General features: G+C 41.2%; 1 protein-coding gene across 8 annotated transcripts in view; it reads right to left on the minus strand.

Moving 5' to 3' along the window:
* SLC28A3 (solute carrier family 28 member 3) overlaps positions 1-16539 on the minus strand; it is an 88311-nt gene that overhangs the window by 21440 nt on the left and 50332 nt on the right. For 6 of the 8 annotated variants that reach the window (XR_012904719.2, XM_089779249.1, XM_075931772.2 and 3 more), the window contains 7 exons: positions 15510-15587; positions 9368-9448; positions 8748-8828; positions 7565-7690; positions 6118-6248; positions 4445-4613; positions 1089-1286 (listed from right to left, as the gene is read on the minus strand). Coding sequence is in view for 7 of the 8 variants with exons in the window: in XM_089779249.1 (XP_089635375.1) it covers positions 1089-1286; positions 4445-4613; positions 6118-6248; positions 7565-7690; positions 8748-8828; positions 9368-9448; positions 15510-15587 (864 nt within the window). In the remaining variant the exon portion in view is untranslated. The remainder of the gene's footprint in view (positions 1-1088; positions 1287-4444; positions 4614-6117; positions 6249-7564; positions 7691-8747; positions 8829-9367; positions 9449-15509; positions 15588-16539) is intronic. The other 2 variants (XM_075931770.2, XM_089779250.1) reach the window with 1 other exon arrangement.

The raw sequence follows: 16539 nt of genomic DNA on the forward strand, positions 1-16539 counted from the left end.
AAAATGAGCAAGGGGGCGGATATAGCCCCAGGTTGGAGGTTCCCCAATTTAGATGTATTAGAGAGGTCTGAGATTGAATAGAAGTTAAATCTGAGAACCCAAACATTCTTATGTCCAAGCCATAAGAGGTCACACTTAAAATTGCTAGTTGCACATCCAGCTTCTGCAATAACAATAATAATCCTTTGTACGCAACCTTAGGCGCAGGAAGATGAAAGGGACATGTCCTTCTCAATGCAGTTGCAATACCAAATACCAAATACTGGCTCAAAAGGATGGACAGCTGGAAAACAGCTGTTTTGTTGAAAATGTTTTGAAGTGTCAATATATCATTTCCCCCTATATGGGATAAAACTTAGACTTTTGGCATTTTTCATAAAAAACCATGATACGGTCCTGTCTGATTCAGATTTGGTTCCTAAACCTGTGTCTCCCACATCCCCCTGTGAATGCCTTAAACTCCAGACTATTCTGAGACTATTCAAGCTCCCTTTGTCTCTCTCATTTTGACCAGAAATTCTGCTGGGTAAATTATGATGGCAAAAAGTTGTGTCTAAATTTATTTGATCAGCTCCACTCAGAAAGAAGAATTGCACCTATCTTGGTCTTGTCTCCTGCGGCTATTTGCCCTGACTCTACCAGCTGAAACCAAAGCAAGTGCTCCTGGTGCTATGAACCAAAGCAAGAGCTTGGGCTATGAACTAGTGCAGCTACATTTGTGTCTGGCCATTCAGTACTGGAGTCATGACAAATTCCTGATAGCAACCAGACCTCAGTTGCCAGTACCTCTTTGTGCGACACACTGGGCTTTCCTTTAAGTTGTTTAATTCTAGACCTTGTCTGGCTTGTGAGGACTGACATGCTTCCAACCCAGAATGGCATGGCTGCAAGACCATACTAGGGCCTGGAGGAGGAGGAATTTCAATAATTGAGGTCCATTGTGGAAAGATAAAAAGAGGTTTAACACAAGAGAAAATGTCAAATTAATGTGCAATATTCATCTTTGTTGTAATTCCACTAAAATCAGTGGAGCACAATTAGGTAAGAATTTGGCCCAGTAAATCAGTAGACTATAAAATGTTACTCACGGTCATATATTGTTTCATGCCATCAATGTACACTGGCCCACCTTTCTCTCGCAAATGGATCAATGCTGAAAGACGCTCATAAGCCACAAATTCATTGAAGAAAGTCTTGTAACCTAGAAGTCCACCGACAATAAAGCTGTCTTCCCAGTCTACCCCCATCATAAAAGAAAATGGCATGAAGACATAAGCGCAAATGATCTGCAAAATATACAAGACAGAGAGGAGGGCTGGGTGCACAAGCTCAAATATTTGCTACCACAAGAGAAAATGTCAATCAAAGAGTGAAGATTCTGCTAAATTGCCTAAAATAAATTTCAGTTTTTTAAAAAAGAAGTATATAAAAATAATTCTTGGCAGCTTGCTGCTATCTCTCTAGTAGTTTGGGGAATTTTAATGGTCAAGTCCACCTGAATTACCAGAGAAGTAGCAAGTTAAGACTCAGGTCCAACCAAAGTAATTAAGTACATAGTTCAGTTTTATGCCTCAAATTAAACATATGCTTAAAAGCTTTGTTGGATTGCAGCCTAAAATGGAGGCTGTGGTCCAGGGAATTGGAAAGAGAGATGGACGACTAAAATTCTCATCTGACATAATCTGGTGTAGCTACTCTGAAAAAATGAGTTTTAAAAATATGTTAACTAACACATTTTAATTACTACCTTGGGAACACAAATGGTTTGTCTCTATATAAAATATGTACAGCTTTAGCTATACTTGTATACTTAACTGTTACGATTGCTTCTTGTATCAATATAAAAGTGCTTATAGCAGTATAGCTTATTCCTGTATGGGAAGAGGAATAAACTATACGGCTACATCTAGACTGGCCCCTAATTCCGGAAAAGTCATGCAAAGCAGGTAAGTCAGAATAGGGAAATCCGTGGGGGATTTAAATATCCCCCGCGGGATTTAAATAAACATGTCCGCCGCTTTTTTTCTGGCTTGGGGAAAAGCCGGAAAAAAGCATCTAGACTGGCGCGATCCTCCGGAATAAAGCCCTTTTCCTACTTTCAAGTAGGAATAAGAGATCCTCCAGAAAAGGGCTTTATTCCGGAGGATCGTGCCAGTCTAGACGCTTTTTTCCGGCTTTTCCCCAAGCCGGAAAAAAAGCGGCGGACATGTTTATTTAAATCCGCGGGGGATATTTAAATCCCCCGCAGATTTCCCTATTCTGACTTACCTGCTTTGCATGACTTTTCCGGAATTAGGGGCCAGTCTAGACGTAGCCTACTAGTACAAGGCACCTATATACCACTACAACTGTGCACATTAGACTTGTAACTATAATGGTAAAAATACATCCCCCACCAGTGTTCCCTCTATTTTTTTCCTTCCCTGAGTGGAATGAATTTTCTTATGTGCACCAATGTGGAGGGGCTGTACAATACTTCACCTTCACATTGGTGCACAAAATAAAACCTGGGTGCTGAGGTGCAGGAGAGGGATGGGGATGAGGGGTTCTGGACTGGCATTGTAGGCTTTGGGGTGGAGCTGGGGATGTGGACTTTGGGGTACAGGAAGGTGATCAGAGCTGGTGGGGACTCAAGGTAGCAGGGTTGGGGCCAAGGGTTTCTGAGGGTGGGAGAAAGCTCAGACCTAGTACAGAGGGTTGAGGTGCAGGAGTGTGAGGGCTCTGGCTGTGGGTGCAGCTTGGGGTGGGGCTAGGAAAAGGTGACTGGGGCCTGCAAAGGGGGTGAATGAGTGCAGGGAGGGCCATTCAGAGGAACAGGGAGGGGACATGAGGGAGCATCCCATTTAAGCAATCAAAATTTTGGCAAGGGCACAGGATGCCACAATGTGTTGCCTATGTGTGTGGGGATGAGGGGTTTGGGGTATAAGAAGGAGGCTCAAGGTTTGGGGAGGGGCTCAACAGAGCTGGGGGACTGGGGTTCAGGTTGGGGCACAGGCTCTGGGCTGGGCACTGAAGTGCAGGAGAGGGGTGGGGATGAGGGGTTCTGGACTGGCAGTGTAGGCTTTGGGGTAGAGCTGGGGATGTGGCCTTGGGGGTACAGGTAGGTGATCAGAGCTGGTGGAGGCTCAAGGTGGGACAGGGGTTTGGGTTTATCTGGGCAGCTCCCTGCTGAGGCCGGCAGGAAGGGATGCCTCCCCACCATCCTCAGCAGCAGTTTCAGGACTTGGGGAGCCCCTGGGCCCCTGTGTGGCTAGATAGGAAGTTGTGAGTCCTCAGCTTAGGGCAGACCGAGGCTCCAACTCTTCTGGGAACACAGAGCCAGTCCCGTTACAGACGAAGAGCCAAACAAAATTGTGGTGGATACAGCGCAAAGAGCTGAGGGAAAAAAGTTGTTGGGCAAAAAAAAACAAAAAAAAAAAAACAAACCAGAGCAGGCATTGCCCTTTTTTAAGGTGGCCATTTTGAAGTCTGCACTCATGTCCCATGCAGACAGAAACATGCTGCCCCTTTCAGAACTGCATTTTTTTCTTTGAAGAGCCACATCCGGCTCATGAGCTGTGGGTTGTCCACCCCTGGTTTAAGGCAAACTTAGATAACTATATCTGTACAAAATATTAATGTAGACCAGGCCAGAGACAGTCAGATTTAAAAGCCTCGTAGCCTAGGAAAATGATACAGGTATGTCTTATAATTAAAAATCTGCAAACTCAGCTAACCCATTTTTAAATATAACTTTGTCTAAACTAGGAGCCTAAGCTAATTAAAACAGTTTTGGACACACCACATTTTTCCTGTGGAAGGGCTGGTCTACACTGAAAAGTTAGGTCACATCCTTATGGATTGTGAAAAATTTCACACCCTGTGTGATGTAGACACTGCTAGGATGAAAAAAAATATTTAATTGATCTAGCAGCCACCTCTCAAAGAGGAGGATTTACTACAGCACCAGAATACCCGCTCCATCACTGTAGTCAATGTCCACACTGCATTGCTACCAAGGGGCTGCTGTACCATTTCTTGTGTAACATAACCCTCCCTCAGAGGCTTTGCCAAATCTAAGAATAAAAGATTCAGTGCAGTGGTCTGAAGCAAAAGCTATTGTGGGTGTTTAATGAAGTGTTAATTTGTGGCTGGTGCATGCAAATAGCTCTTCTGATTTTTCTATTCATTGATGGTAGCTGTGATTAGATGAGATTAGAGCTAAAGCAAACTCACCATTCACAAAATGGCAGCGCCTTTGGGGTAAAGTCATAAACATTGATGCTCTAGAATATTTACATTGCAACAAGTATTTGTCACAGACTATCTTGTGATGCAGGGATTTAAAGGAGTTTTCCTTTTTAAAAGTAATGTAATGTATAAACATCTAATGTTTGATTAACATTGGCATTTTTCTTTAAGATAGACAAATCATGGGGAAAAAAAAAAGTTCAGAGGACAATACCTCAAAGCTCAGCTGCGGATAGTTAAACATATTGCCCAGCCAAGATAGAGCTGAATCAACGAAAGACAGCAAAGCAATGAAGGCGATCAGGTTCACAGCAATGTTCGCCACCAATGGGATGGAGGCAGAGGCACCCTGACTGGCAGCTTCCAGCAAGTTTTTTGAGTCTCTTTATCAAGGAAAACAAGAAAAGAATTTGAACACTAAAGAGACATTTTCCAGTTCATGGATAAGTTGAGAAACAATAGTTGATGATAAACCAGCAATTTAAATCTCTGGGCACCCACTTCTTGGCCTGCAGACAGGGGATGAGGGTAGGGCAGAGAGAGCAACCGGTCCAGGGTCTGGTGATTCCCTGGGATCTTTAAATTTCTCACTGGAACACCGCATAGCATGCTCCAGACAACTCTAAGGGTGTGTCTAGACTACATAGCTCCGTCGATGGAGCCATGTAGATGAGCTTACTAGACATAGCAAAATGAAGTGGTGATTTAAATAATCGCCACTTCATTTACATCAAAATGGCTGCTGCGCTGTACCGATCAGCTGATTGTCGGCACAGCACTGTAGTCTAGACGGGGATCAGCCGACCCCAGCACTCTTTGTCGTCAGATCCTTTATTCCTCGTGAACAGGATCTGATGACAAAGGGTACTGGGGTCGGCTGATCCCTGTCTAGACTACAACGCTGTGCCGACAATCAGTTGATCGGCACAGCCCGGCAGCCATTTTGATGTAAATGAAGCAGTGATTATTTAAATCGCCACTTTATTTTGCTATGTCTAGTAAACTCATCTACATGGCTCCGACGATGGAGCCATGTAGTCTAGACACACCCTTAGTGACCAAGGCTCCAACTCTTCTGGGAACACAGAACCAGTCTCTGCTCCCCACTTTGCCCAGGGGTCCAGCATGGCTGTCAACTCCCCTGCCCACTTGGTGCTCTCAGGTATTGGGGGTACAGAGGGGCCATGATGTGAATGAAGCCTCTTAAGAGAAATTCTGGCAGACTCAGAATTCTTCCCAGGGGATCCTAGGAAGTGACCTCAAGGATGCCCTCAAGCTTTTCCATCATTTAAAAGAATGGAACATGGTCCTCATTCTTTCTTTGATCCAAGGCTTACTGCAGTCATTTGTGGCAGTCTTTCTACCGACTTCAGTGGACTTTGGAGTCTTGCTCATGCCTGCAAGAATGAAGATGTAGGCACTATGTCATCACAGGGGTCAAAGTCAGGCCTTGTAGAGGAGAAGGTGAGGAGGAGAGGCTCTTTGCATTTTCTGCTTCTTTGCACTCCCACACAGAGATCTTCTTGATTGGAAATTAGATGCACCTAACACTCTGCTCTTTGTATGTAAAGTAGTGCACGTGTTTTTTGAGTTCAGGCATTTAGAAAGTGCTTCTGAGCAAAACAAAGGCAACAGCAAACAGGAAAACACCCCTAGAGCTATATTGGAACTTTGCAGTTCTTCTGTGTCTGTGAAAATGCCAGCTACTCCTCTATACAGCTAGGTCTGTTTGTTCTTTGTCTTTGTTCAGAAACTACTGGTACTTACTTTTGGCTTCCTTATTGTGTAAGTAGTGTAATGTGTGCAAAAGTATTGTACATCTCTCATCAATATAATTTATGAGCGTCTATATATAGTATTGCTGTTTCTAGGCACAGATCTACTTACCCTTTCTCCATTTTTATACCACTCTTCAGGGTAATTTGGGGAATTTTAGTCTCTGGCCAGAATAGTTTGGAGACAGCCAATGATGCTGGTGCTGACATCACAGAAGCAGATAGTAAATGGGAGGCTGAAACCTGAAATTCCAGATGCCAGAATATAAGCTTTGGTCAATTCATCTCAACAGAATATAGAAACAGAAAAAATTCCAGAGAAAAGCAATGAAAATCATTAGACACCTAGAGGATTTTTCCTACAAGAAGAGATTAAAAGAGCCAGCATTGTTTATATGGGAGGAGAAGAAGTAGAGGTTTGATACAGGGATACAAAATAGTGAATTGTATGGAGAAAGCCATCTCCGGTGACAACACTATCCCCACCATAGTGGTAGTAAGTCCCAAATACCCAGGTGCACTAGGGAGAGGAAGAGTAGCATTCCTGAAGGTGAACCCAGCTTTCTGGAGCAGGAACTCCCAGTGGCAGAAACTGTGGCAAAAGCAGCAATGGGGAAGTGAGAATCAGACCCTATATCCTCAAAGCTCCTGGACATCAGTGATATCAGCAGACTGCATTCCTCAGCTGAAACTCTGAACATTCTTTTCTACTTGATTGTTTGGCCTGACCTCCTCCTGCCTATATATTTTCCACCATCTCCATACAGCCCTCCCTACATCTTTTCATCCTTCCCCTCACTCAGTGTCTTGCATCCCTTCCTTCCTTTTTCCATTCCATTTCCTATTAAACAATTCTCCTCATGCTGCTCCTACCCTTACAGTATCTATTTTTAAAAGGTTGACAAACATTGTGTTAGTTCCACAGTCACCCTGATCACTCTGCGTGTTTGTTGTATCCTTTTCCCTCATCTGTCGGTTTACACTGTAAGCTCTTTGGAATGGGGAATGTGTCTTATTATGTGATTGCCTAGCACAGAGGGGCCCCAATCCTGAATGGGACCTTTAGGTGCTACCATCATGTAACTAAATAATAATAAATCCCTGAAATGTCTGATTGAAGTCACTGCCAGATGAACCATGGTTGTATTCCAGGATGCCAATTCCTGCTGCGTGTAAATTATAAACACACAAGTACATCCATTATTCCCTCTTCACTAGGGGTGGGTGAATTTCTGTATTACCGAGGTAAACATTCCTGCTTCTAAATGCTGCACTAAAGGTCAAATCTCTGGGTCTAGTCTCTCATACACAAGAGAAGGTAAATAACTCCTTCTAGTAACAAAGGGAATTACACATATAAATCTCTGACACATTGATGAAATTCTAGATCCACTATTGGTCAGGAAACTTAGCCAGATACCCCATTTTGATTCAAAGCACTGCCTGAATTTGAATTCATAATACCCTGAAGAGAATTATGCCACATATGTAACATATGCCACATTTTCAGGGGATTGGAATGCACACTGTATTTTCATAGTTTATTTTTCTCTCCTTACCCCAAAAGAAATATATGCTCCTAAGACACTGCCAGCGATGGTTGAGAACCCTGCAGTCATGATCGAGTGGAGTTCAGATTTGGTGACATATGGTAAATAGGGCCTCACTAGAAGAGGAGATTCTGTCTGAAAATGAGAAGCAACACAGCCAAATTAATGTTTTCTGTATAAACCCTCATAGAGTGACTGGTTATTTTATTAATTAACATTATGTACACTTCAATCACAGTGTCTTTGGTATTAACACATACTTAATGTTTATGTTGATAAGTACTCTGAATATGCATAGGGTTTCTCAATGCTAAGTGTTGTTTTTCGGGTAGAGCAATTGTGCTGGACACCCACCTCATCTAGCTGACAATCATTTCTTGGCTGCTTTAGTGCAGTGGTTCTTACTCTGTTTTTTTAAAGGAGCTCTCAGGGCAAGTCTACACATCAAAGTTATTTTGGGATACCAAAGGTATCCCGAAATAGCTCCCCTGTGTCTTCACAAGCCACCTGTTATTTCAAAATGTTTTTAGAAATAATGGGTGCGCTATTTTGGCAGCCCGGTAACCCTCATTTGGCATCCCGGTAGCCGAAATAGCACTTTAGACAGCACCAAATTTCAGAATAGCCTATTTCAAAATAAAAATGAAATAAGTACGCAATTTGTGTAGAGCAAATTGCATCTCTTATTTCGAGTTTAGAGTGCAGTGTAGACATAGCCTCATTGTCCTATATCCCAAGGGGCCATGTCCTCATACAGTTGACCACTTGTCTTATTTTTTGCCATTCTCTTTCCTGCCCTTTTCTGTTTCTGTTCACTTTTCCCTCTTTTTATCCTATTTTCACTTTCTATCAGTTAATTCTTTCTTCCTTTTTGCTTGCTTTCTATTTTTAGACTGATGAGTGGGTCTGTCTCCTACCTTCATACCAGAGCTTCATGAGTGAACATAGTAAAACCTTCAGAACTTACCTGCTTGTGTGTCATTGCTGATTTTTAAACTGATGGAATTCTGAGCTTCCAAAAACCAAGCATGAGATCTAATGCATTGCAGTACTAATTTCATATACAAAGGAGGTTTACTGGAAACAGAAGCTCATTAAACAGTGTTATTTCACTTCCACTGTCCAGGATTTCTGTCTTTTAATAAGGGGCTGATCTAAAGGTACTAGTATATTTTTCTATTTTATAACTCACCTGTCCCACAAATATGTTGCCAGCTGCTACTAGTGACTCAACAGGAGATGTCCCCAAGGTAATCTGCATTATCCAACCAACCTAAAATTGAGAAATATTAAATTTACAAATGTCACAATTTGACTGTATGGGTATGTCTAGACTGCATCCCTCTGTCAGCAGAGGGATGCAGATTAGGCAAGTCGACATTGCAAATGAAGCAGGGATTTAAATATCCTGTGCCTAATTTGCATAAAAATGGCCGCTGCATTTTGCAGACTCAGCACTTTGTCAGCAAAAAGTCTAGAGGGGGATCTGTGGAGAAATAAACCTTTTTCGACAGATTCCTTATGCCTCCTGCAAGGAGGTTTACAGGACCTGTCGGAAAAGGCTTTCCTTTTCGACAGATCTCCCTCTAGACTGCCACTTTTTGCCGACAAAGTGCTGAGTTGGCAAAACGCATCAGCCATTTTTATGCAAATTAGGCACAGGATATTTAAATCCCTGCTTCATTTGCAATGTCAATCTGCCTAATCTGCATCCCTTTGCTGACAGAGGGATGCAGTCTAGACATACCCTATGGTGGCAACACTTGACTATCTCAAATAAAGAGCATTGACAAAATTCAAGTGCCATGGTACCTTTTTAATGAGCCATTGCATGAATCCAACATGGTAAAGCATAGACATCACTGTGCTGAAGAAAACCACTATTGGTAGGACCTGATTTGGAAATACAAAAGAAAGTAATTTAAAATTTTAAAGAGTTTTTTCTTTTCTCTATTTCTGAAAGAAAAGACCAATGTCTTTGAGATACATTCTGGTTTTGAACCCTTTAAAGCTCTTGCAAGCTCAGTCATTCAACCTCAACTACTCAATTCAGAAACTATTTTACCCTGGAACTCCTAGAGTTGTTTTCCATGTACATACACTGAGTTTAGATTAATTGCTTTTCATGGATTTAGAGACTTTCCATATCAAACTATGACAGTTTTGAAACTGTTTCACACAACATGTTGCAGGTTGGCTGTAGCCATGTTTAAAGCTGCTCAGCAGCCAGCCTCTTAAATTCCTACCGGACATTAGCATCTATAAATATCTGGATCAAAATTCTGTAACCTTTATGTGTGCTTCAGATCTGGGGTTTGGTGAAGCTGCACTGCAAAATTCAGGTCTGGAACCAAACTTTCCCTTTGTTAAATGAAAATATAAGACTACCACATTGGGTGAGCCAGAATCCAGACAGTAGCCAATGCTAGATGCTACTGTCACTTGGAGATTTAGGGGCATGCAAAGCATGAGGCTACATCCCTGGCTATCTTGGCTAATAGCTGTTTATCAAGCTATTTCCAATGGAGTTAGCTCATTCTTTTTTGAACCAATTTATAGTTTTATCCTTCACAAAATCCCCTGACAATGAATTCCATATGTTGATTGTCGTGAGAAGAATTTTGTTTAAATCTGCTGTTCATTAATTTAATTGGGTGACTGTTCATTCTTGTGTTATATGAAATGGTAAATAACAAACCCCTATTCACTTTTTCCACACCATTAGTGATTTTATAGACCTCTATCATGATACCCCTTAGACAGTCCCAGTCTTTTTAATCTCTTTGTATGGAAGCTTATCCATTCCCCTTATCATTTTTGTTGTCCTTCTCTGCATCTTTTCTAATTCTAATATCTTTTTTTTAGATTGGATGATCAGAACTGCATGTAGTATCCAAGGTGTGGATGTAACATAGGTTTATATAGTGTCATTATGATATTTCCTGTTTCATTCTCTAAACTTTTTCTAATGGTTTCTAACATTGTTAGCTTTGTCAACTGCCATTGCATACTGAGTAAATGTTTTCAGAGAATTATCCAAAATGACTTCTAGATCTCTTTCTGTTAATTTAGACCTCAAAAGGGTTTGTATGTACAGTTGGATCGTTTTTTCCAATGTGCATTACTTTGCACTTATCAACACTAAATTTTATCTGCCATTTTGTTGTCCAGTCATCCAGTTTAGTGAGATCCCTTTGTAACCTTTCGTAGTCAGATCTTGAGTAATTTTGTATTGTCAGCAAATTTGCCATCTCTCTGTTCAGCTCTCTTTCCAGATCATTTATAATTATGTTGAACAGCACGGTACCTCTACAGATCTTTGGGGGGGACCCTGCTATTTAATTCTTTTTTCTGTGAAAACTGACCTTTTATTCCTACCCTTTGTTTCCTATCTTTTAAACTGTTACTGATCCATGAGAAACCTTCCCTCTTATTTAATGACTGCGTAGTATGCTCAAGAGCCTTTGGTGGTGGACTTAGTCAAAGGCTTCCTGAATGTCCAAGTACATGGTCTCAACTAGTTCACTTTTTTCCATATGGTTGTTGACTCCCTGAAAGAATTCTAATAGTCTGGAGCGGCATGATTTCCCTTTAAAAAAGCCATGTGTACTCTCTTGTTCTATGTATATGGTAAAAGGATTGATCTTGGTGTGGGTCTTTTTAGAAGTATGGAGCAGATAAAATGTTGAGGTTCAGATCTGGATCCAAGTTTCCCAGAAGTTTGAGAGGGTTTGGATCAAAGGTTTTGGTTTGGACCCATGTTGACCTGACATTCACAAGATCAAGGGCAACTTCTTATCAGACTCCTACCGAACTATTATAGGTTGAACTGTTCTAGTCTGGCATTTTTGGGACCTGACCAGTGCTGAACCAGAGAATTTGCTGAACCACAGGAGATCAATGTTGTCTAGCAGTATTACCAACACTTCCACTGCTTTCTGAGCTTTTACAACACATTTAGAGGTAAATTAGAAGTAAATAAACAGCAGAGAACATTGAGAGCTAGGACTGGTAGCTGCAAACTGGCCACACCCATAGTAAGTGGACATCTGGCTCACTAAAATCATGCTGGACCAGGGGTCGGCAATCTATGGCACACGTGCCATAAGTGGCACACGAGCCGACTTTGAGTGGCACGCACAGCTGACCCCGGGCTCCCACGGTGCTGCCCCTCGGAAATACTGGGGAAGCCTTTCCAAGAGGCAGTGCTGCACCAAGCCGGGATCAGCTGGGGACTCCAGATCCTGGGCTCCTGTGGTGCTGCTCCTTTGAAACGCTGCTGCTGCATTTCAAAGGGGCAGTGCACGTGATTAATTGCGATTAATTTTTTAAATCACTTGACAGCCCTATTTATTAATGAAGCTGCTAAAAGGTAAGTAGGACTATTACGGACTTTAAAAAGTGTTAGTGGCATGCAAATTCATAAATAGAAGTGAATAAGTTAAATCTCAGCATGCCACTTCAGCACAGGAGTCAGCAACCTTTCAGAACTATGGATGTTGCAGAACCAGAGAGTGCCAGACTAGAGAGGTTGAACCTGTACTATGTGTTATTAATCTACAACGTCCTCTTATCATTATTCAGCTCTGCTCCCTTTGTAACACCAATTACGTTAGCATTGGATGTTTGGAGCTTTGCAGCAGTGAACAGAGTCACTCAGTGTGTTTATACTAAATCCACTGAGATATATTCATTGTATAGCAGTGAAACTGAAGGGAAAAATGGTTTGAAAGAATCACAAGTGGAGTAACACATGCATGACGCACAGTCTGGCAGGTAATTAGCTGCTTTTTGTTTTTCATCCTGAATTAAAACTGAATCATTTAGCATGTATTTATCTTAAACACACAGAAACTCAACATTTCTATGCTGGTATGTAATAGCAAAAAAACCTCTCAGGACAGATTTATGATAAGCCAGAGAGATTAGTAATGTTTAAACTAATACCTTTAAACCCAGAACAATTTTAATTGTGCAACTGAAAGAAATCACAAATCTTAAATAATGAAAATGAGCAGAACAAAAAACAAAACAAAAAAAACAGGATACAAAAAAAAAAAATCAAATGCTTCATTACTGCATTATTTGATAATAAAGTCACTTCTCAATTCTTCAGAGGAGAGTTTCCACTGCAACTTATGCTGATGAAATTCTAAAAACACCCTCTCTTAAAATATGTGAATGTGGTTCATGGCCAGAACTGCCTTTGCCCTTCAAAAGAGTTACTATGGGGATGTTTTCCTCTAGCTTGACCCTGTTCCTCTAATGCAGTTAATAATTTAAACTAACGCTAGCTGACAGACAGGAGAACCTTTAGGGTAAGCTTGTGATGCATTGATGGTTCAGAAATTAGGGAGAAGCATCATAGAAGAGAGATCAAATAAACCATACAATGGCCACCATTCTCCTTTTTCAGATATAATCCATATAAAGGGTCCCAATTTTGGGGTTATCTCATATTCTATATTTAAACTTGGATCCTTACAAGGGATGCAGTTGAATGGCCATTTCTCAGATGCTAGGAACATGGTTATCTAGTATCAAAGCAGTGCAGGGAGAAGAAGACTGGTGGCCACCATCCTCAAATAACAGATGATCAAAATTACAAGAAAATATCCTCTCTCCCAGCCAGTTGGAGGCAGAAGGTTTCAGTGTAGCTGTGGAAGTGGGGAGCAAGTTGGAGAGGGAAAGAAAGAATGTGCTATTTAAGATGTGTGACACTGGCACACCTCTGTCATTCTCACCATACATGTCAGCCATCAATGCTGCTACAGGCTTGTTCCTGATAAACCACTTTACAAACTCACTTTAAGGGTACGTCTAGACTACATGCCTCTGTCGCCAGAGGCATGTAGATTAGGCTACCCGACAGAGTAAAATGAAGCGGCGATTTAAATAATCGCCGCTTCATTTAAATTTACATGGCTGCCGCTTTGAGCCGACAAACAGCTGATCAGCTGTTTGTCGGCTCAAAGCGGCAGCCATGTAAATTTAAATGAAGCGGCGATTATTTAAATCGCCGCTTCATTTTACTCTGTCGGGTAGCCTACTCTACATGCCTCTGGCGACAGAGGCATGTAGTCTAGACGTACCCTAAGAGACTGAATTTTAAAAGTGACTTCCCATTTTGCACCTGAAGACAGTTATAGGTGCAGTTTTTGTTCCCACAAGTCAGGATGTTAATTTTCCAGTTATGATCAACTGCATCCTTGATTGGATAGGGAACATAGGGAGTTAATAATATTTAAAAAAACAGCTCCTGATTATTTAATATGATAGCAATTTTTGCGTCAATATCTTCAACAGAAAGCGGCATACAACCAATTAGCATATATCTAATTACTGAGATGACCTGTCGTACCCACGCTAGCTTTTATCTAGAGCACGGAAGAGTCAATTTGGAAATGTCAGACTTTCCTTTCTGAGAGTGATTCTAAAAAACTGAACTAGATGCTGTATGTGCTAAACTATTTTTACATGTTGCACTCACCCTAAATTTCTCAGTTGTGTTGTGCTTACCGGCCAATATTGGACAAACACATAGAAGAAGCCCCTCAAGTTAACATTGGGGGGGCCTGATTTAACTATGCAAAAGCAGAGTTGTTTTAAATGAAGGTTCCCTGCAACCTTAATTCTTGATGACATACCTAAGTTTTGCAGGGTTCTCTAAATAGGGAGCAATCACACATATTGTAGAAAGAGAAAAATCTATGCACAGCAGGGCTTATTAAGGGTGCAAAATGAGCCTTTCCTTTCCTTTGCTAGGTTAGTTAGAAAGTGAAATGTACTTGGCAAGAAAAGGTCAAATGCTCCCCTCTGTTCTTCACCAGGGAGCAAACATGCTCTGATTGTATGAAACTGGGCTAGAAAATGCAGGAGTAAAGAAGACACCAAGTATCATGCTTCTCGGGCTCTCAGGTAATTTGTTTTCCTTTGCACCACTCATTTGTGGTTCTGCAAGTGGATGGCTACCTGAATCAGAGAGAAAATAACGATTTTTATAATATGCCGTCCTCCCTTACTTTTTGGTTGTGACCATTCATGGAAAATGCTTTAAATTTAAATGCTGGCCCAAAGAGAACACATAAAATACATTTATGAGTAAGACTGCAACTCGGTCATGGGTATTTTTAGTAAAAGTCATGGACAAGTCACAAGCTATAACAAATAAGTCATGGCCCATGACATTTAATAGAAATACCTCTAATTAAAAATCTTAGTGGTTAGATGTATGATGTGTTCCTGCGACCCTGCTGTACTGAGGGGCTTCCAGGGGATGATACGGCTCAGGGGTGGGGAATGACTCTGAGAGGAGAGAGATAACTTGCCTAGCTGTGTGCTCTTTCAAAGAAAGGAAGTGGTGTTGATGAGCTGCATAGAGAGCCTTCAGTAAAAAATGCTTAATTAAAAATAACTTCCCATTTTGTCCTCTAAACAGCTGTTTTTACAGAGTTTCTTGCTTTCCTACTGGTAAAACTACTTAGCTGCAGCAGCCTCCAATCCTGCCTCCTCTTAATACTTTCCACCTATCCATGGTATTTATAGGACACCTATTTCCATGGTATCTCATTACTGGTATCTTTCCATGAATACCTGTTGGAGACAGGATAAGGTAGAAGTTAACCCTGTGGTTGCCACTGACCAGTTAAGGCCCTTTAACCTGTCATGCTTCCAATTTTGAAAATGTGCTGGCTAATACTGTTATCCTGTGAAAAATGTAAATTGCTACAGATGGGTTAAATGAATTTAAAGCAAATAAATGCATAACATTAAATGTCAGGTTTAATCCCCAATCCTCCATCTTTTTTTCATAGTGTGGGTCACATCTAAATGGGGGGGATTGTTCCCTGGGTAATTGCACACATGTTGTTGATTGCACATGGAATGTGATTCCTAATGAAACTTTTTTGTACTCAATTTTACGTAAAATATAACATCTATAAAAGTGGTTTACCTTAAATGCAAAGAAATGATCTGTATATTTTTCACCAAACACAAATTTAGCACCAGCATCAGAGTATTCCAGGAAAATCTAAAGAGAAAACAAACCAAAACAAAGCACCTGTTATAAGCAGAGGGTCATTGCCAATAATAAGCAAATGTTGTACAATTAAAAAAAAAAAAAGGATGAGATTGGTTGTTGGGCCTATTGCAGGTACTTGTAAAGAGAGATTAAGCGCCTTCTTCTAGTTCTGCATCATTGTCAGCAAACAGGTATAGTATAGTCGCAGTTCAGGATCTGCTCGCCACACTGCTCTGGTGAAAGCTGCCTCAAAGGGAGCAGGGGAGAGATATAGCCATAATAAGTCACACTTACTTATCTGCACCAGACTATTGAACTGATCAGCTGTAGAAAGGGGAATAGTGTGCACTAATCGGCACTTGATGTGTGTGCCACTTGCTTATTATAATAAATATTTATTAATTATTTAGTATTTGTGTTACAGTAGTGGCTAGTGGTCCCAGCTGACCCTGGGAACCCAATAAGCACAGTGCAACATGTAGTAAGAGACAGTTCCAATTTCCTCCCCCCTGGACAGTGGCTAAATGCCACCAGTTAATCCAAAGAATGTGTTTATTTTTCACTCCCCAGCACAGATGCTATTGAGATTCATCTGCACATTCTACATAAACCTCTTCCTGTTGGCAGAACTTCACAGGGTAACTATGAGCAATCAGTGAACCATTTTCAAGTTGAAGCTTGAGGGCAAAAAGAAGGCATTATCAAAAGAATGGCTATGTGCCATGTAGGATCAGTGTTTGAGCAGCCCAGCCCTGTCTCAATCAGAATGGCAAGAAAAAGAGGATATTTGAGGCTGAAAACACCAGGGACTCTTGTTTCCTGTAGATTAGTGGTTATACTTGAAACTTGTCCAAGTTGCATTTTTAATACAATGTTTATGTGGGAATAGTACCACATTATTTGGTCTACCCTGGATTATTCACCTGTACCTTCAAGGGCCATCATATGAGGAATATTGTAT

Source organism: Pelodiscus sinensis, chromosome 6, assembly GCF_052426305.1.
Source record: "Pelodiscus sinensis isolate ZL-2025 chromosome 6, ASM5242630v1, whole genome shotgun sequence".
Taxonomy (NCBI): domain Eukaryota; kingdom Metazoa; phylum Chordata; order Testudines; family Trionychidae; genus Pelodiscus; species Pelodiscus sinensis.